This window comes from Piliocolobus tephrosceles, chromosome 1 (assembly GCF_002776525.5).
Source record: "Piliocolobus tephrosceles isolate RC106 chromosome 1, ASM277652v3, whole genome shotgun sequence".
Classification (NCBI taxonomy): Eukaryota; Metazoa; Chordata; class Mammalia; order Primates; family Cercopithecidae; genus Piliocolobus; species Piliocolobus tephrosceles.
The window spans coordinates 31,995,507-32,017,102 of NC_045434.1; the positions used below are offsets into that span (position 1 = coordinate 31,995,507).

The 21,596-nt window shown below is 44.9% G+C and overlaps 1 protein-coding gene across 2 annotated transcripts in view; it reads right to left on the reverse strand.

The window, feature by feature from the left end:
* The window catches only part of TNR (tenascin R), a 413,725-nt gene that overhangs the window by 48,851 nt on the left and 343,278 nt on the right, over nt 1-21,596 (reverse strand). For both annotated transcript variants that reach the window (XM_023207213.2, XM_031935622.1), the window contains 4 exons: nt 20,987-21,102; nt 18,435-18,585; nt 13,118-13,387; nt 6,763-6,948 (listed from right to left, as the gene is read on the reverse strand). In XM_023207213.2, the coding sequence (XP_023062981.1) occupies nt 6,763-6,948; nt 13,118-13,387; nt 18,435-18,585; nt 20,987-21,102 (723 nt within the window). The remainder of the gene's footprint in view (nt 1-6,762; nt 6,949-13,117; nt 13,388-18,434; nt 18,586-20,986; nt 21,103-21,596) is intronic.

Consider the following 21,596-nt stretch of genomic DNA (forward strand, 5'->3'; position numbering starts at 1 on the left):
CAGAATGGGGACATAATGAGCATTCATAGATTAATGAGGGTGGGAGAGGAACAGGAGCTAGCACACTCTCACCTGCAGTGCAAGGACTGTGGTAATAAAGGCAGAATGACTTATTTAGCCCTGTTTTGGAAACCTATTCTTCATGCCTGCTGTTGCTAGCAGAGAAAATGGTAGGGAGAAGGAGGCCCAAGGAACTGAGATTGCTGTCTCTTGCTAGCGAAAACACGAATAAGATACTTGGGGTCTGCGGGCTTGGTTGGGCTCAAGTGGACATGAGGAAATATGGACTCTTTCCATCTTTAAATCCCTAGGATCATCTACCAAGTGTCTGTGAAACTCAAGTCTATGAAACCGAGGTTAGGGGTGTGATTGGCCTAGTGCACTGGGTGCCTACCTTCGTGGGGAGGGACAACCTGAGGACCCTGTCCCCAGTTTAAAATGTTAATTTTCATATTGGTTTCCTCACTAGACTGTTAGGTCTTTGGGTCAAAGATTTTATTATTTTCAGTATGTAGTATAGTGAGAAAACATGCATAGAAGCAGCATGGTGGTGGTGGCAGTAGCGGTGGTGGTGGGGAGTGTTGGGGAGACTCTGAAGAGAGGATATCTGGACTGGGTTTTGAAGGACCCATGGACATCTGGTGGCAGGGAGGGCATCCCAGACAAAGGAAACAGGGCATGCAAAGGCAGCTCTGGCAAAATAATTCATGAAAACCCAGGGACTAATATAAGGTCCCTCACAGATAAATTTCCCATCAGTGGAATTTGGAGACCAGAGGTTTCATAGGGGAGATATGCAGAGAGGATCTTTGGAGAGCCCCTGAAATCACACCAGATAGGCACCAATCTACTTTTTAGTTAAATGGAGATCTGAGCTCCCAGCCTCCCCACACTTATCTCTTTGGATAATGACAGGTGCATCTTCAGGGTTCCTGGAATGAGTCAGGCTTTCGAGGCCATTTCCCTGCTTTTTTCGTGTGCATGATGTTCAAGTCTCAAGAGAAGCAGCCAATTCCATCCTGATTTAAAGGAAGAGACTAGCCTAACAAGCCCATTTTTGATAAGAAAAATAATACTTCTAAGGACTGTTCTCAGATGGAGCTTTCTTATTGCTGGTGGAATTAATGAGAAACAAAGCTCATCAGCCTTGTCCTACAGGAGCATCCCTATTCTGGGTTGTTGCTGTGAACAAGTACTCCCTGCTGAGGAAGTGGAAGCTGAAGCTGAAATAGTCCCATCTGGCTTTTCCCCTGGGCCCCTTATCCCCAGCCTTTAAGACAAATAAGGAATAGGCCCTGTATGTCCCAGCTCCGTGAGGAAGAGGTACGTGGAAGCCTTTGTCCTTTCTTTCTTCCACTTCTACTTGGGTCTCTGCAGCCCACTCCCCACCTTCCCGCCCCTGGAAGGTGACACCATGTTTGGAGGGTGCCTTACCAAAGTGACCACTTGGGGTCACTGTGACTTCGCCCAAAGGAGGCTGAGCACTGTCTGGCCCAGGTCCCCAGGCCCTGTGCCTGGTCCTTTCCTCCTCAGAAGAGCTGCAGGACATTGAAGGTCTGGTGCTGGGTTTGGTGTTTGTGCACTGGCCCATCAGGGAGTGCAGACAGGGCGAGGTGGACATCGAGTGTCGTGGTCAGTGCTGACTCGCCAGCTGGACTCCCTCTGGAGTCTCAGATTTCTTCTCCTGCAGACAAGCACATGGCCTGCCAGTGTACCCTGAGGAGCCCACCTTCTCACCACTAGACCCCCATTTAGGCCAGAAACCTTGAAGGCAGCAGCTCCCAAAGCATGATCAGGACGTGCTTACAGGTGTCAGCCTAGTGTGTGTGAGTGTGTGTAAGTGTGAAGGTATATGAACTTGTAGTGTATATGTATGAGTACATGAGCATGTGTGGTGTATATGACAGTGTGTGCATGTGTGTATGTGCGTGTGAGTGTGTATGTGCTTAAGTGTAAGTGCAAGAGTGTGTAGGTGTGTTTGTGTGTACATGTGTGCATGTGGTGCGTGTGAGTGCATCATGTGTGACTGGCTGTAAGTCTCTGTTTTCTTGCAGTCCTATGTTGTATCACATCTGTAGAAACTGTCAAGCTTCTGGATTTCCTAGGCCCTGTTGGCAATTTTTCAGCTTGTCAACTGGAGATCGAGGTAGTCCTGGTCCAGGGAGAGGCAGCAGGTTGGCAAGTGCCACCATGAGGCCCACAGGCAGGTGCCCTGTGGAGTGGGTGAGGCGTGCGATGAACAGGCTTTGGGTGGTTGTGAGAGCATGATGCTCCTGTGACCACATGGGCCTGGCTCGTTTTGCCTTATTTCCTAGTCATGAGAATCCTCAAGGATCCTAGGCTTCTGTTCATGAGGGAAGACCAGGTGAGAGAGTGTGGATGGCTGAGGGCAAGTCCCCTCCCCTACTGCAAAAACACAACCACATGCCTTTTTGATGGCAGATTAGAGCAGTCACCTTGTACACAAAGGCCAGAGTAGTGTTTATAATTTGCATTAGTCCCAGGCAGGGAAGTTGATGTTTTTGGCTAAATTGCAATCAGCAACTAAAAATCTTCTCCCTCCCCTCTCTCTCTCTTTCCCTCCCTCTCTCTACATGGAGTTTTCTAAATTATTTCTTTTTGTTGCTGCCCAGAAAGCAGAGTGGTATTGTACCCTGTTACATGGTGCCAGGTTCTAATCTGGCTGGTAAGGTGTGTAACACTCAAGGACCCCTTTGGGACTATAGGTGTGGTGCACAGGCCAAACAGACACCACACAGGCTAAATGACTGAGCCTAAGACAGACTTATTAAGGACACAGAAGCCACCAGAGCAGAGAGAAAAAGTCATTGCAGACATTGAGTCTATTGTTCAGAAGCAAATTCATATCCCAGAAGGAATTCTCTGGACATTGCCTACAGAGAATAATGGGGGGCAGGGGAATGTTTTGAATTTTGGGCCCCAGCCTGGACTCTGTGTGGCAGAGGGCAACATTTGTAAAGAGGGAGGTCGAGAGGGGGTACTTGCTGCCAGCCAGCCCTGGGAGTGTCTCCGAGACCAGGAGAGTCAGGAAGGGCCTGGATTCTACAGCAAAGAGGAAAATGGACTCAGAGACAAGGGCTCCTGCAGGGAATGGCAAATACAGGTGCCACAGAGCTTTAAGGGTTGAGAGTCAATAGCGAGAGTAAAGGGGGCCTGACGTTGTGCCTGGAAAAGGCCAGGCAGCCATGGCTCCAGGTCTGAGCTTTGTGGGGTTCAATACCAATAAAAAATCAAATGGGTATTGAGTGCTTGCTGTGTGCCAGACTCCATCTTAAGTACTTGAATAGGGATATATGTATGATTTCATTTAATCCTCACAAGAACCCAATGAGGTAGATAGGATGTCTTTCAGGTGAGAAAACTGAAGTGCAGGAAATTTAAGAAACTTGTTCAAGGATGCACACTTCATGAAGCTGGTCTCACCCCTGAGTGGGGTGACTTCCGAAGCTGTGCTCTAAGTGAGTTTCATGGATTTCCTTGAAGCAGGGGTCCTAAAATGCAGGCTTTGGGTTGGTAGTTCTCGGGAGAAGAGGCCTCCAACGTCTCTGGGGGTGATGCCCGGGCTGCTGGTGGCTGCACCACGCTGTGGGAGGCAAGGTTCTAAACCACTAGGCCACCTGGACTAAAGGAGAACGTCCTAAACCATCCGGTAGCTCTAGACCTCCTCATCTCTTTCTTCTTCACCACTGCCATCCACTTACTGAGTAGTTTGTTGTCAGAAGCACTACCTTAAGCTCGTTAAATGTATTGTCTCATGAACGCCTCATGGCACTGTGGGGTCGGTGGTATCAGTCCCCTTTAACAGATGAAGAAACAGAGGTTTAGAAAGATTCAGTCAACTGTCCCAAATCACACAGTAAGTGGCAAGCCTGGGTACAGAGTTGAAAGTCTAGGCTCTTAGCATATTGCACAGAGCACAGCAATCAAATCAAACTGAGTCTGAATACAGGTGTTGGAGGCTGAAAAACTTAACTTTTTAGGCTCCAAGTTAGAGAGTGAGAGAGAAAGCACAACGTTTTAGAGCCACAGTCAAACTTCTCCCTTTTGTCCCTTTCTCTTTTTCATGGCTCTCCCTTCTCTTCCCCCAGATGCCTCAGCAGGAGAACCAACAATCCTTGCACCTAGCATCTCAGCGAGTAGAGATACACTGGATTTCCTTATGTGCCAATAATCCCTTCTTAAATTATGTTAAGCTATTTGCCTTTATAAATCTCCCCAGCAGTGAGCTCCCTGAGATAATTATGTGTAATATATAAATGTAATGTAATATATATATATTTGAAATGTTTAAAGTCTGACTGTAACAAAAAAATCAACCTATTTAAGCCCCATACTCAATAATAATTTTCCCATCCCTTCTAGGTCTGTGGCATTTAAATTTGGACTGTCCCTTACATTTTACTTCTTTAGTGGAAGCAGCCATGGAAGGGTAACCTTCTGACTGGTACTCAGAAGGAGTGGGTTTGAATAACAGCTGTGCCCCTTGCTAGCTTTGTGAACTTGGGCAAGTTTTCAAACTCCATGAGCCTCAGTTTCCTCATCCGTAAAATGGGAATGCTAACCATACCCACCTCATGAGGTGGTTGTGAAGATTAAAGAAGTTATGACTGTATGAGGGTGCCTGGAATAAGACAGATGATCTGTGAGTGTCGAATCTTCTTTTTTCCCAGTAGAGGGAAATAAGAACTAGGACGTGTCTGGGTTTTCTGTCTCTCTCATGATTTCATGGCTCATCCTCCATCTGAACAGTTAGCCATTGATTTTATGTAACTGCTAATTACCAAATTAGCCTGCGGCTCTAGGCAGGGATGGACTGCACTTAGAATCAGTTCCCTTCTGTATCATTTCAGTTTTTGTGTTTTTTTGGGGGGATTTAGCTTAATTTTTGTGACTGTTTCAAGCTCTCTGCGAGGCCCTATGCCAGCTGGTCTATCCTTTCTCTGCCTAATTCACCCCTGTTAATCCGCTTGGTCAGCATATCTTCCGATCTCCTTGCTGTGCCTTTAGGAGTGCGTCTGTCTGGAAAAGGCATTTATTATATTTACTTTAACTGGCTGTATTTGGCAAGGCGGTCTGGGATTTCAACTTGGGAGGAAAACTGCTTTGATTATACTGCCCTTGTTTACTGTAAGCGCTCTTTGCTGTGTATCCCTTGTCTACCAAGACAGCAAATACTTTTGTAGGAATCCAAGACACAAACTAAACAGAATCTCTGTCTGTGAGCACACTGGCAGCTCCTGGTCCACGACTGTTCTGCACAGCATCTCCTTCATCTGAAAACCGCGCCCCCATTTCCAGTCTTCTACCCTTTGGTGAGTTTGGGAAGGGAGGTTTTCTTGGATGGGTGAGCCAGAGGCCCCAGGAGTGGTGTTGACTGGGTCTCACACTCCCAGGGGACAGGGAACGCTTCCCAGCCAGGTATCATTGTGACCAAGGACACTGCCTTAGTCCATGCCATCATCATTTCCCTTTGACTCCAGCAACAGCCTCCTAACCAGTCTTCCTGCCTCTGACCTTGCCCTTCTCTGTACGATCCAGTCATTACATCACCTTTCTTAAAATCCCTCAGTGACTCTCCATTGCCCTTAAGAATAAACCCAAACTTTTCACAGGGTGCATATAGCATGACTCGGCTCTCATTTTATCAGTGAACTCTTGCAAGCCACGCCCAAGTCGTAGTGAACTTTTGCAGTTTCATTCATTCATTCGGGAAATGCTGAACTCTGAGATTCAATGATGAGCAAAACCAAATATGGTGCAATGTTCACAGAGATTTAGGTTTAGGGTGGAGACTGATAGTCAAATAATCATGCCACACATGTAAAATGATAACCTGAGGAGTGCTAGGAGGTGAGTGGAAACTGGCAAGATGAGGCTGCTGGACAGAATGAACTGACCTCTTCCAGGAACCAAACAGGCTCCCTGAAGTGGGAAGTAACCTGGGAGTGGAAAGGAAAGTCTGCATCGGCTAGATGAAGAGGTTCCTATCAGACAGAGGGAACAGCATTTGCCAGCCCTGTAGCAGGAGGGAAAACGTATTTGAGAAATGGAAAGAAGCAGACTTATGGGCCTGGAGCCCAGAAAACACCAGCATATGTGGGTGGGACGTGAGTCTGGAGAGGGCAGGGGAAAACCAGGCAGGGCCTGGTGTCCACACTAAGGGTCTGGGCTTATCCTAAGAGCAGCGGGAAGTCCCTGGAATATCTGCATAGTGCAATGGCATAATCAAAAATGTACTTTGAAAAAGTTACTGGAAGGCCAGGTGCGGTAGCTCACACCTGTAATCCCAGCACTTTGGGAAGCCGAGGTGGGTGGATCACCTGAGGTCGGGAGTTTGTGACCAGCTTGACCAACATAGAGAAACCCCATCTCTATTAAAAATACAAAATTAGCCGGCCGTGGTGGCAGATGCCTGTAATCCCAGGTACTTGGGAGGCTGAGGCAGGAGAATTGCTTGAACTCGAGAGGCAGAGGTTGCAGTGAGCTGAGATCGTGCCATTGCACTCCAGCCTGGGTGACAGAGAGACTCCGTCTCAAAAAAAAAAAAAAAAAAGGAGATGTTAGTAGCTTAGAACAGGTGATGGCAGTACAATGGACAGTACTAGACATATGTGCTAGGCACTTAGGAGATGAGATCAATAGGAATTGGCCATGGGTTTGTAAGGTGTGTGGGTTGGGGAGAGAACTGTGAGGGTGTAGACTCAGCAACCAGCATAACCCTAAGAGATAGGTCTTACTCACCTGTCAGGGTGGTCCTGGTGGTTGGACCAATGCCCTTGGGGACCAGTACCTCGTGATATTGCTCACCCGCCAGGGTGCTGTACACAACCTTGTACTCCTGAACTTCGGCCTCACTGTTATCCCACTCGAGGTCAAGGCTGGTTGCTGTGCGAGAACCAACTCGCAAGTTCTTGGGGGCATCAATCTCTACAAATAGACAGACATCACCAACATCACACATGATAATGTAATGTACATTTGTGGTGTATCTTGAACTCTGAAAAGATTGGTGGTGACGGCCCACACCCCCTGACCCTCTGGCTCACATTTGAGTGAACACTGTGGCTATCCTTAGCTTTTTGGTCTGCCATGACAAATTCCTTGGGCAGGTTAGAGTGATACTTGGGAGCTGGAGATCAATACACTTTATGCTTCTCCCATTTCCATTTAAGAGTTCCAGTGGCGTTCTATAAACCAGCCAACATCATACGCTTAAAAACAAAACAAGGGAAACCCCAGTAGGAGAAAATCAGAGCCAGCTCCCGAGTGATGGAGATGGAATAGAACAATATCAAATTTGACTGCTAAACAAAAAGACTGTTGATTTCAAGATTTTGAAGTGTAAGGTGCCTTCCTCTGTGTTTACCTGAATAAACACAGCTATAAAGGTAAGACATATATGGACGATGTGATGTAGCAGAAATAATATAGGCTGTGGAGTCAGACTTCAGTTTGATCCCCAGCTCTGACATCTTTGATAATGGAACCATGAGCAAGTCTTTTAACCCTGCTTGGCCTTGATGGCCACCTCTGTAAAAGGGACAAATAATACCAACATTTCAGGTTGTTGCATGGATTAGGCAATCCATGGACAGTACACAGCATGATGCCCTGTACAAAAATAGGTGCCCAAGGCCTGGGCTGGCTTCCTGTTGCCGCTGAAGCTTTTCCTGAGTTCCATCAACCCCAGTGCTTGTTCTCTGGGGTTGCCACAAAAAGACCACGGGGATACTGCTTTTTTTCTCCCAGGGCTGGCTATCTCTTAAAGCTTCTTTGGGCAGAAACAGCATAAACAACTTACAGTGCAATAACGTGATGCCCAGAACAACTGTCACTTAAAACATTTAAAATAGTTCTTGCCTTTGACACCTGAATTTAGCTTTGGAGTGAACTAGCCATTCGTTCTGTGAAAACCTCGAGTGGACTGTTTTAATTTGCAAATGCAAGGCAAGTTTCCACCAATTGTTCTTGTGGAAGACTGAAATGCTGTGAATCAATCTGAGTGCAGAGGCTTTGGAGTGAGAAGTGTTCTGTTTAGCGATGTAAATTGGGTGAATCTTTTAGCAGATTTATGTCTCTGCAGCTTGTTTTCCCAAGAAATGTTTCCTCACTCACTGTACTTTAGCTTGCCAGATACTATGTATTCTTGATGTGTTATGTGTGTTATTTCTCTAGCAGTTGGATGGAGAGAGGCTCTTGGATAGATGGGCATGTGGAGGAACACCTGCCCCTGCATTGTATGCCCCTAAATTTCACGCAGGAGGAGAGGCTGGGCAAAGGGACTGGACTGGGCTTGAGGTGTGCAGCTCAAACTGAACTGGAGCAAAATTAATTTAGGTTTAGGGTTAAGGTTGAGACTTCTACCTAGTGCTCTTCACAACTAAAACCCCAAGCCTTGGAAATGTTAGACTATGCTTTGGGGTTTTCTTTTCTTTTTTTTTTTTTTTTTTTGTATTTTTGATCACAGCGGTTGTGGCCTGTGGATTAAGGGGCAGTGTTGTCTCTGAAGGGACCAGACACCTCCAATGTCAATGATCCTGAGAGAAGTCAATCCTGAGAATGAGGTCTGGAAAGACGGTTGTTAGAGCTAGGATGAAGTGAAATTGTTTGCTCCCTCTGGCCTTGAAGTCTGACCTCTAGGAGAGAGGGGCCACTGAGGGCATCCCTGTAGGTGGGAGCTGAGCTGTTCTCTGCAACGTCAGTCAGTCAAGAGCAAGGCAAAGCCAGATGTCTAGTGGAGGTCGTGTGGAGAGACTGGAGACTATGGAATAGACATGTCTAGTCTCTAAAACATAAATTAGATTAAGTAATTCCCTTGCTTAAAACTTTTCTGTTGCTTCCTGTTACAAACTCCTAATTGTGGCCGGCAGGGCTCTGTGTGATCCAGCCCTGCGTGCTTCTCAGATATCACCATGTACGACTTCTATGCTTATTCGTTGTGCTCCAGCTATATTGCTTTTTTTCTACTCTTGAAACTCATCAAGCTTATTCCTACCTCAGGACCTTTGCACTGGCTTCTGCCCTTGCCTGGAATGTTCTCCAGATCCTCACATGGCTTAGGTCATCTAGGTCTTAGTTAAAACGTCACCTTCTCAGAGAAGCCTTTTTCAAACTACTCGATTCAACATGGTCGTGCCTCTGTATCATTCATTTCACTTTTCATCATAGTACTCATAATCAAAATAATTTTGGGTGTTTATTTTCTTCTACCTTGTCCAGTTTCTCCACTGGAATGTAATTCATGTGAACCAGGATCTTGTCTATCTGTTTATTCTGTAGCCTCAGTGCCTAGAATAGTTCTTGGCACCTGGTAGGTGTTCGATAAACATACATCAAGTTTTAGAAAAGTCCTGTTAAGTATTTCAGCTGTGGAGCATTGAGAATGGTTGGGGTGAGAAGGTGCAGAAAAAAGGATAGCTTTGAGTGAGGGTGCTGGCCTTGTATGAGCGGGAAGCCCTACTCTGCTCTTTGCAGCCAGATTCTTGGTTGAGGTGCAAGTGCCATCCAGCTTAAAACTGTGAAAGAACTTCCTGAAGAGTCCTAGAGTGGCATCACTTCCAAGCAGGTAGGGGCTTGAACTGTCGGGACTTGAATGTTCCTATTAGTTTCCCAGGACTGCCATAACAAGGCACCACCAGCTGAGTATCTTAAATAATAGAAATTATTGTCTCTCCAGGCATGGTGGCTCACACCTATAATCCTAGCACGTTGGGAGGCCGAGGCGGGCAGATCATGAGGTCAGGAGATCGAGATCATCCTGGCTAACATGGTGAAACACCTTCTCTACTAAACATCCAAAAAGTTAGCTGGGCATGGTGGCAGGTGCCTGTAGTCCTAGCTACTTGGGAGGCTGAGGCAGGAGAATTGCTTGAACCTGGGAGGCGGAGGTTGCACTGAGCTGAGATCATGCCACTGCACTCCAGACTGGGCAACAGAGTGAGACTCCATCTCAAAAAAAAAAAAAAAATTATTGTCTCACAGCCAATAGGTCAAGGTGTCTGTAGGGCTGCTTCCTTCTGAGGGCTGTGAGTGAGAGTCTGTTGCATGCCTCTCCTAGCTACTAGTGATTTGCTGGTGATCTTTGGCGTTTCTTGGCTTGTGGAAGAATCAAGAATCATTCCGATCTCAGCCTTCATCTTCACCATGGTATTCTTCTTGTGGGCATGTCTGTCTCTGGGCCTAAATTTCCCTTTTCTATAAGGACATAGTCATATTGGATTAGGGCCCACTCTAATGACCTCATTTTAACTTGATTATCTGCAAAAACCCAATATACAAATAAGGTCACATTCACAGGTATGGGGATAAGGACTTCAATGTCTTTTTATGGAACACAATTCAACCTATAATAGCAATAAAGAGAAATCTGGGGTATTCAGGTCAAAACAGCAGCCTCTGGTTGACCAGATGCCCTGGTGCCTGTGCTTGGAACCTTGAGGGGTCTGCTTAAAGAGAAGGCTTCCAGAGGAGAGAAATGGTGCCAGGAGTTCCCTCCTGAGGGCAACTGAAACCAGAGCTGCTGAGGGCAGGGAGGGGTTTTGGAGATTGGCCTCTGGGTTTTCTGGGCTGGCTTCTCTCCAATCACAGGCTGTAGTGTGCTTTGTTCAGGGTTCTTTCCTCTTTCAGAACAGCTCTAAGACCCAAGCAAATATCCTACTCACCACGCAGGAAGCAAATCTCTGCTTTAATTGCCTGTGCAATTAGTGCACTCCTAGTGTCGGAGCCATCACCTGGAAAAGCGCTTTGGTTAATTTGAATTTAAGCAGAGCTCTGAAATGACTGAGGGCCTCATCGCGAGGGTCTGGGTACCCTCTCATCATTTAACTGGCATCTGCCAACCCAGGCCTGGAGAATCTGTCTGCAATGCTGTTTGCATCTCCTCATCCCTTCTTTCCCCTCACCCTCCTCCAGCAGAGGGGAGCATATTTGAGGTGTAGGCTGAGGCTGTATTGAGAAGTCAGCCGCCTGACAGCTGCCAATCCACAAGGCAACCGGAAACAGAAAACCATGTAGCAATGAACTGAAGGAAACAGAAAACCATGTAGCAATGAACTGAAACTCAGGGGGAGCTCCTAGGAGGCAGAATGTAATTGTCTTGATCGGAATTTTCCTGGGCCACCAGCCAATCCTGCTTCCATCTTGTCAACCTGAACATCAAGAATTTGTTTTTCATCATGCTTCTTAAGAGCTCTCCTCTCTTTTTTTGCCGCTTCAAACTCCTTATCAGAGCAGAGCACAAAGAAACCACTTTTCAAACAAAACTATCCCGAAATTAAGAAAAGGATGCAGGACTCATTGTCCACAGACAATACCACCCTCCTAAGCAAGTGGTATTGTGGAGGTGGGAAATGAGAAGCTGACCTAGAATTAACCAAGAAGGGACATGAATGTCTTTGGTTAAGTGAGGAAACAGAAGGGAAAAGAAATGGGCAGAATTTAGTTCATTGTTTCAAGGTGCACATTTGGTCATTCGGGATCCCAAGATATGTTCAGTAAAAATCCCACTGGGCACCCCCTGGGTGAGAGGGTGGCATCTAGCCCAGGAGCTGGAGAGAAAACCTAAAAGAGTATTTTTCAGAATCAAACCTTGCCTTCCCCATTTTATCAGTGTCTGCATTTGCTCCTTTTTAATGGGAAAGCTCTTCCCTGCCCTTGATGTTTCCTAGGCTCTTGTCTCTCCTTTGCTGGAGAAAATGAGCTTACCTAAATGGTGAGTTTTGCAGCAGGACCTGGGTATTGCCCTTCTGTTCCCCTGTCTTGTGGGACAGGCTGTTCCAAGTGTTCAGGCCTCTACTTGTTCCTCCATGCTGTAAGTCCTAACCTGGGTAGTCTCCCAACTTCTGCCATATGGAGAGACTTGCCCAGGTCCACAGTGGCCATCCAGTTTGCAAACCCATCTGGCCATGATGCTAAGTTACATGCTGCAATCTAGGGGACATTTTGGTGTCCATCTGTTTCACTTTTGGCCAATTTATCAATTGATTTTAAGCCCAGTGGAGCACAGGGGTGTTATTTATTTATTGAATCTTCGTGAAAACCCTGGACTCATTCCATTCTGTGGCAGGCTCTTATGCCACAATCTAAGGTAGAATTCTTGAATTAGTGATTCTTCAACTTTACCTCACCCGGAGATGCTGGTCTTAGATCTTACAGATGTTATCAGTTTTCTTTGATCCCTGGGTCAACTTGGAGTTGGCAGAGATATTATTTGACATGTGACCACCCCAAGGCAAAGAGGATGAGACTGAGAATCCAGATGAGAGACACAATCACTAATCTGATCACAGGCCCTTATTTACCTAATGAGGGTGCCAGGAAGCCCATCCTTTGGATGGTGCCTATCCAACTAGCCCACTAGCTGGCCAGACTGATGGGCACTGAGAAAGTCAGGGAGCAAGTCACCCTGAGGTCTGGCCTTTCCCAACTATTGGCAAAGCTCTAAGAGTCCCAGTGGCCTTGAGAATGTGGGGATGGGTGGTCACCATAGCAAGGCAGGTTTTACATGGGCTTTATTAACTTCCTATCTGTGAGAATCAGCCTCATATGAGCCTTACTGCCATTACTTACAGGGTGAATCACAGAATTGGTCAGAAGGTCTGCTTAGAGTTGTACAGGTTGGGCTTGGCATAATGCCAATGCACACCATCATGGTGGTGTAGTCATTGTAGGTTGATAGAATTTTTATGATAATTTCCAGCAAATGGTAAGAATGTGTCTTGAAAAAGAGACACCTTTCCTGAATTCTCACAAAATTGCCATTTGAACTAGCAATACGGATGCTTGCATGTGTTCAAGACAAACTTGTCATTTTACAAACGGGAAACCTGAGGCCCATAGTGGGGAAGGCTTTATATCAAGCACAGATCTAGCTGCCAGTAGAGGTAGGATGAGAAGCTAGTTTTCCTCTCCTAGTGAGGGCGTGCTGCTTTTTCTCTATGCTGGACATCTCTCACTTCCTTCTCGCAGTGTCTGTGACAAGGCTGATGCTCTAACACACCTCGCCTCATTCCTAATACCCCTCTTGCTGTGATGATACCACCGGCTGGCTCCACCCCTCTTTCCCTCCTTGTGCCTCTCTACCCCACCACAGCCTTACCTGTTGTGAACTGAGTGGTGGCAGAATCACTCTCGTTGGTCCCTCGGACAGCACTGACTGACACCTCGTAGCGGGAGCCGGGCCGCAGGGCCTGCACTGAGTATTGGCTCAGGGGAGGCTGCAGCCGGAAGGTGGTCCTCCCGCCTTCCCCGCCCACCAGGCCATATTTCAAGAGAATGAAATCGACTTTGGCTCGAGGGGGGATCCACTCCACAAAAGCCACGGTGTCAGAGACATCTCGAACCAGGATCTGCGTGGGGCCGTCAATGACTGAATGAGAAGGATCAAATAGAACAAAAAGTTTCAGTGAGAAATAAACCTTGGGCGTCAGCTCTCTCTTTTCCTCCTTATGGAAGTCTGGTCAGTCAGAGAGAGGATGGCTATTATTATTGCATTTTACAGATGAGGAAAATGAGACACAGTAAGATGAAGTATCTTTCCTGAGGACATGCAGTTTGCCTTGGTTCCCCTGAATTTTGGTCTAATTGTTCTTTTACCAGGCTGTAGTTTTCAGGTGATGGCACTTCCCAGTCTGAGCAGGGGAAGGGCACTTGCTGGCTTGAAAGAGTCGGCCCTGTTTCTTTCTGGAGGTCATGGGACAGAGAATTGAGAACTGGGTTTCTGGCACGTTTCTGCCACTCAGCTCTCACCTTCTTTGAGCCCTGAGGAAAGACCTAGGAAATGACCAGACTGCCTAAACATCCAAGACTTCCAGCTTGGTTGCCAAAGAGGTCATAATGAGTATTCAAAAGATGTTCCTGTTCAGCCACTCTAACAGCCCAGTCAACACAGTTACTAAGACCATTTAAAAACCAACAGACACTTGCATTTGAGGACATGAAACATGCCTTCTGGGTAAACTTGCTCCTCTGGATAAAAGGATAAAAAGGACCCCAGCTTTGGAATAGCCTCTTATGGGTCATTTTTCTCCATCTGTTCTGGCATATTTCTACACCAGAAGGGCATTACAGTCACCTCTTCCAGGTTCTCCAGTGTATGTCCCTCATAAGCCCTAGCCTCTGGCACTGTGCAGGTCAGGGCAACACCTGGAAAGCTGGTGGATTTCCTGCAGGGCCCACCACCTGTGACTCCAGCACCCCCTTGAGGTTCTGTTCATACTGAATTAGATAATGGGGAGGTAAGGGAATGTAGAAGGAGAAAGAAAAAGAAACAGCCAAGTGAGGAGAATAGGAAACGGTCTTCTCAACTTCTCATGGGATGTCTGCATGGCCAACATGCTCTTGCCTCGATGTTTTCATTTATTATTGGGGCTAGAGCCAATTATGAACCCTTCTGGCTGGAGCCGATTATTAACGTTAATATTCTTTAAGGATTTGGAACTAAAACCAGAACTCTGGTTCTCTAATTAGCCTGTGTTGGACCATGCAGAGCCAGCTCTGGTGTGGCCATTTTCTACCATTCTGATACTGATATAGAAACCATTTGATCTGGAGAAAAGGGGAGAGAGGGAGAGGGAAACCAGTGGCCATGCAGAGTTTCTAGAAAGATATATGGAATAATTTGATTCTTGTTGTTCCACTTTCTGGTGCAAGTCTTTTGTGAGGCCCAGATGCATTTCTGGCCCTGGGATTCCCATGAGACACTCTGTGTCCTTCCAGTAAATTTTCTATTCTGCTTCAGCTGGTTTAAGTAAGTCTCTCTTCCTTGTTACTGGAGAGCCTTGACTAAGACTTGTTTCTATCCAGTCCACTCTGGCCCACCTCCTACTCTGTCTCCAAAATGAAGTTTCTCCCTCAGGACTGTCTTAGACTGACCTTGAGCCTCTCAGTTTTTCAAGGTTGAGCCTTTCCCTTGGGTACTCCTCCCTCTTTCTGGGTCTTAGCCTAGTCCTGTTCTCTCTTAAGCTGCTTAGGACTCTTGGTCCAGCACTAGCTAAAATGAAAATCACCAGACCACTTGGGTGCCACCTGGTTTGGAGTTAAAATGAACTCCTGGTTTTCATATTTGAGGTAGTAATGTGATTTAACAGAATATATCCGGCTTCTTTTCAGCACGTTGCATTTGGTGGTTTTAGATAACCTAGGCCTTTGACATTTAATCTAACTTAATTATGAAATGGGGGAAGTGGCCTCCTAGGTGCTGTGTAAGCTTGATATCTGAAGCATAGTAGATACTCAGTAAATGTGTGTCGAGTAAATGAAATAAATGGAAAATCTTCTTTATCCATGAGAAAGAAGGGGAAGCATTTCAATAAACCAGCTTTTTGGCGGGGCGGGGGGGGGGGGGGGGGGGGGGGGGGAAGGTGTCAGGGAAATGCAACTGACCACAAAAGGCTTTTGTCCTTCAACTCTTTAAATCCAGAAAACCCTAATCATAATGGATTGAACATATTAAAATGTGATTATGTAGCACAAAGGGCTTTAGCTGTGGGAGGTCTTGTAATTTGCATTCACAAAATGGCCTGCCTAGAAGAAGGCAGCCTGAGTGCCTGATGAGGACACAGAGCTTCACAGTAGGGGGTTGGTGTAGGTCAGCCCTTAGCAGAAGGAAATAATTAAACAATCGTTTCCTAAAAACAGCACACAGGACTGGGAGCCAACCGTCTTTTTCATAGCCACTCTTGGATTCTGCCCTTTGGTTGGCCACTTGGTAGCAATGTTCCATTCCAATCAAGGAGGTATCAACTTGCTTTCAGCTTTGGTCCTAATGTCTAAACAAACACAACCCCTGCTCAAAAAGTAAACTAGAATAAATGTTTTTCCATTTCTTCATGATTCTGTAGATGATGCCAAAATATTAAGGACATTTTTTCTTAAATGAAAATAATTCTGCCTAGCTTTACCACAAATTTCTAGATCTGGAATTTTAATTTTAATCTTAAGGAACTGCCAAACCCCAAAATACTGCAAATGTTATAAGAATGTGATTTGACTATAAGACTAAGGCAAGGCTGAATTACCTTCTCTAGGGTCTCTCAATATTCTAGGAGAAAAACATTCCTCAACTGCAACATTTTCTGTCCTCTTATGAACCATCTTCTCCTTTTAGCCTTTTGTCTTTTACTAATACTTTCTTAATATCAAATCACAGGAATAATTTGGACACCTTGAAACATTTCATATCAGAAGAGGAGAAGCTGCACCTGCTATTGTTGGGCTCATCCCAGGACACCCCAAAGTTTGGCACCTTGGTGTGCTGAGTGCTTTGAATTAAAGAGGAATGAAAGAGCTTCGGAAACAGCCCCAGAAGCAAGCAAGGTTTTTCTGACCATCTGCAGTCCTCCCGTCTGTCTCCTGACCCTTCTTCTCCCCTTGAAGTGATTCACAGAAATCAGAATTCCTCTTCCTCAAGGCAGGTCATAGAAACTAGAACTCCTCTTCCCCAAAGCAAGCCATAAAACCTAGAAAGGTCACTTTTTCCCTCCTCCCTTCTCCTTTGAGGACCCTCATTCCAGTGGGGTCCTGCCCCATTGAGGAGGTGGAGAAGAAATGCTTCACAGAGAGGCCAAGAAGAATCTGAGCAGACAGGCCTTGCTAGGTCTCCCCTTTAGACTATTACCAGTAGATCATAGCCATTTGCCCATTTACATTTCTACATGGCTGTCCATTCTTCCTCAAACCTAAGCATAAAAACAGATAATATCCCCCACGTCTTTGGGTCCTCATTTCTGAAGGCTCCTGTGTCACGTGAAACTTTGATTAAATAAATTTGTTATGCTTTCTCTTGTCTCTTGTTAACCTGTCTTTTGTGATAGCAGTGTTGTTGTGACTTTTATATGGTGAGTGAGCAAGGGCATCACACCTTTCTGCCCCCAAGTTATGAAATGTCAACTCTTCAGTTTACAGCATAACCTTGGGGAACAGAGCTGCGGAAAACCTCAGCCACCAGCCTTCTGGAGGGATTCCTACAGAGCACTTTAGGTTTCATGGTTAAAAAACATACTCTCTCTGGATCAGAGTTTCTTCTAAAACATACTTTTTGGATTAGACAATGGTTTGAAAGCTTTTTGGGTGGTAAACTTTTTTTTTAAAGGACAAAAATCTTAATTGGATGTACAAAATATAAAACAGATCAAAGTGGAGCTGTCCTGGTTGGAGGCATGGAAGAAAGAGTAATTAGAGGTCTGGCTCTCCACTGGATTCTAGCCTTGAGGCACTGCCATAGAACCTTGGTGCATTAATGGAACACAAGCTACTACCACAATAGTTCTGAACCAATGTTTTCTAAGCTGAGCTTAAGCCTCGGCACCTGATGCTGTTTGGTTTGTATTCAATAGTGGAGCATGAATCACTAATCTGTAAACGTAGTCTCATTACATTGTGTTGTGGGTCTCATTTCTGGTCAACTCAGCCTTTTGTCCTGAACTTAAAACGGGCTTTCTGGTACATCAATTTCTGTTTATGAAAAACACATAAAGCTGTACCAATAGTCACCTATCTCAATTTCTGTTACTGACAGGGAAAGTTGCTTAGCCTCTGAGTTTCAGCTCCATCAACAATAAAACAAGAACCAAAACTTATGCCAGATGCTATGTATAACTTTCAAGACATACTTGGTGAGGACACACATTGATACATCACAATAGCTAATTTACAGCATTGAAGTTGAACATTCTTTGTTAGCTAAGGAAACAATTAGGCAAAATATGACAATTAATGAATCAATCCTGGAAATATAATAATCTTGAATGAGGTGAACTGTGGGATGAAATAATAATAGACTTAAGCCATCACCTTGAACAGTGACCCAACCCATACCTCCTTACTTTCGAATGACTTGTTTCCACCACTTTCACTTCTGAGTATGTTCGGAGTATATGTGTGTATACCAAGTATTGAGCACTCACTCTCATCAGCACAGAGCTGATCGCTTTGTGTGCTTTATCTAATTCCATCCTCATATTAACTTAATGAAGGAGGTACTCTTGTTGATCATAAATTATTCTTGCTTATCTTGTAAAATAAATTGAGGTTTGGGAAGGTTCAGATGACTTTCTCCAAATATCATCACAGGTAAGAGTGAGTCAGCTCTTGCTGCTTCCAAAGCTCATTGACACCAGGGGCTGACAAATGAGGCTTCTTCATGAGTAAGATCAGAATAAATATAATGGAAATGTTAAAAAAGAATTGTCTCCATGAAACACTCTCCCAGATGTCAGTGCTTGTAAGGATGAGTAATAAGGAAGGTGATGAGCTAAGCATCTGGTAGAGTAGCTCCATCGCCAGGTACCAGAATTGTCCCAGCTCTGGGAGAAATTCTAGCACCTCTTTTGTCTCTGCACTCCTTGGGGAATTCTGTGGTTCTTTTCCGAGTGACCTAGTAGGCAGCTCTAGGGAGAAGGGTTGGAGGCACTCACCTGTGGAGACGCTGGCCGAGGTAGGGGGGCTCCGGGCCTGTTCTTTCAGAGCCACCACATTGACAATGTATTCCTCCCCAGGCTTTAGTCCCGTCTGGTTAAAGGACGTAACATCACTGGGGACCTGAGCAATGACTCCCCCTTCATTGTTCTGGACAGTGGGGAGAAGCAGAGAAAGCAAAAGAGAAAAGTCACTGGGAAAGAAATCTGATGAGAGAAAGATAAAGGTGTGGAATACTAATTGTGGGCTGTGAATTTAAAATAGGGCGAAGTCTCTTTCCTCCTTGCTGACAGCTGAGTATCTGGCGCCAGAAATAACTCCCCATGGACTCCACAAGAAAGACACCACCCTATGAGGATTTGGCAAATGGAGGGTCAATTTTTAGGAACATTTCTTTCAGCTCTCCTGAGTTTGCTGAGTTTGCCAATAAAAATTAATCATGAGGTGGTGCAGACTGGCTTTTGCCAATGATCAAATGTTTGATGGTTACGGTTAACATTCATCAGAGCTTTTTGGCATTTATCGTAATGAACATGCCTCTGGCTATTTAGAAGAGGATAGTCATGTGTGTTTGTGTGTAAACATCTTTATATACACACACAACACATGTCAAACTAAGACATTGCCATGAGATAATTGTTTATGAGCCAGAGCTAATATTTTGCTATATCTGGAGTTTCTCATGGTGTTACATTCAGTGTGAATCTGTCAATGTCTTGTTTCCCCTCCACCTGGATGAATTAGGACTCAGTGAGACAACCAAACATGAAGTACAAAGAAAGGAAAAAGGAAGCTTGGAAAAAGAGAATAACAAGAAGCAAAGAAGGAGACAAGAGGGAAGAGACAATGAGAAAGAGTAACTTCACAAGATTGAATCTAGAATTTGTTATTTACTATCTATCTTTCTATCTTATCTTTCCCTCTTTCTTTCTCTCCATGTACTTTCTATGAGTGTCCTCAGAAGTGGAGGAGACAAGAGGGCCTTTTTTGGAGGGCACTGCCATTCTCCCCTATTCTTTGGCCTCTATTTATGGTACCCAGGGTGACTTATATGTAATTTATAGCCATACTCTTATAAATCAGTGTCATGAATGCCCCCCAGTGGCCTCAACCTACAGATCACAACAGTTATTAAACCATGTGGCCATGCATTTGGCCTTGGCATTCCCTGGTCAGCTTCTCTTTTAATTAGAGTTTTACGTATTGGATACATGTAACAGTAGAACCTGGCATAACTTTTTCTTCCTGAGCAACAAGGTGACTTGATTGTTCCAATTGTGATACAACTCAATTGCCTGCCATATTTCATTTATCATTTTAACTTAAATAAGACATATTTGTACAGATGTCTGTTTAGATATATTTACCTTGCTGTGAATGTGACTATGATGTGACTGTATCCACATAAGAAAATGGGGCATACAGGTTTAGTGAATAGAGCCCTGGGATAGGAGGTGGAGGCCCAGGTACTCATTTTAAGCCTGTCACCAACTAGTTGTATGATGTCCTTCAAGTTTCCTGAATCACGGTCTCTATAAATTAAACTAAACTAGATGTAAAATGAGGGGTCCTTCAAGTTTTCTGAATCGTAGTCTCTATATATTAAACTAAACTAGATGTAAAATGAGGGGTCGTACCCTGTGAGCTTGAAGGTCTTTTGTAATTCTAACAGTTCACGGCTCTAAGAATTTTGGAGTAAAAGGATGGTGAAATCATAGTCTTGTTAGCCAAAAATGTATCATTTGTCATTAAGTCTGATGAATGGCTAAAAAATGTTCTTTGATGTTGAAGAATAAAGACAGAGGGAAGGAGTCTGATTGAGCTTTATATCCTCATGTGTGGTACAGTTAGGGAGGACACTGGTAGGGTCAACAAATTCTGGAAATCTGGAGCCAGGCATGTACCTCTGGCAATTCGGAAAAGTTAGTTTTAGAATTAAGAAAATAAAGAAATACTGCCTTAAAGAGTAGAAAGGAATCTTAGGATACTTTAAAAGTCATAGACTAATAAAAGAAGTTGCTAAATTAATAGGCTACAATTTATTATGAGTAATCCAGGAGAGCCAAGGTGTCTTTGTGTTATGTCTGTAACCTTTAGAGATTGATGCCACGCAAGCTGACTTTTCTCTGGTGCATCTCTCTGCACAGAATGAAGCTTTTGACTGATTATGTAACTGATTCAGTCTGGCTTTTCTTATGTTCTAAAGAGAAGCCTCAATTTTTTGAGGGTCTGGCTTTCACGCTCACCAAAACCATGGTTCATCAGGCCCTAGAGTTATCTCAGCAGAGAGCTGGAGCTGGTGGCTGCTTCCCGCATCCTCTGTTCTGCAAGGTCAGGGTGCCATGATTGGAGTTACTCTTGTCAGTGGGTCATTACCACATATTTGTCACAGAAATGTTCTATATCCCAGACACCCACAACATGCCATTTTGTGTCTTTAATGGCATGGAGAGAGATATTGGGTAGCGCCTTCCTTGCTGCCCCTGATTCCAAGCTAAAGGTACAAATACTCCAAATAAGTCTGTCTGACAGTCTAACAGGTGAGTGTTACCTTTGGAATGAAGCTGATTTCCCACCCATCAAAGGAAAATGAGAAGGGCTCCCACTGCACCTCCACGGTGGTCTCTGTGATCGTCTTAAATTGTAGCCCTTGAGGAGTGGAGAGATCTGGAAAACAGCAATGTAGGTGACAATGTCATGGCTAACCCTTGGGACAGAGAGCATTGCCTGATGCTTTGTCTTGGTGAACTCCCTCCACGCCATGGGCATGGTGGTGTCTGGTGGACAATCCCAATCTTACTCCAGACACAGTGAGTCCCAGGTGCAGGATCTACCCATCCCACTGTGGCCCTACTGCTCGATGTTGATGGAATACACGAGTTAACTTAAACACAATATATAGAAATAATTTTAATGCTTTTTATTACATTAATAGGTTACTATTAAAATGCAGACATCCTTTTCCCTTTCTTACTAATGTGGTAGATCTTGGCATTTCATATATAATATAGTGCCTTTTTCAGAGGACTTGAGCAGTATCTCTAGAAGCTTTACAGCACTCTCGGGAGGCGCTATGATGGCTTCTATCAGTGTTGTCATTTTGCACACAGGAAAAGAGAGGCACAGGGAAAGCTAACTAAAGGTGTGGAGCAAACCAATTT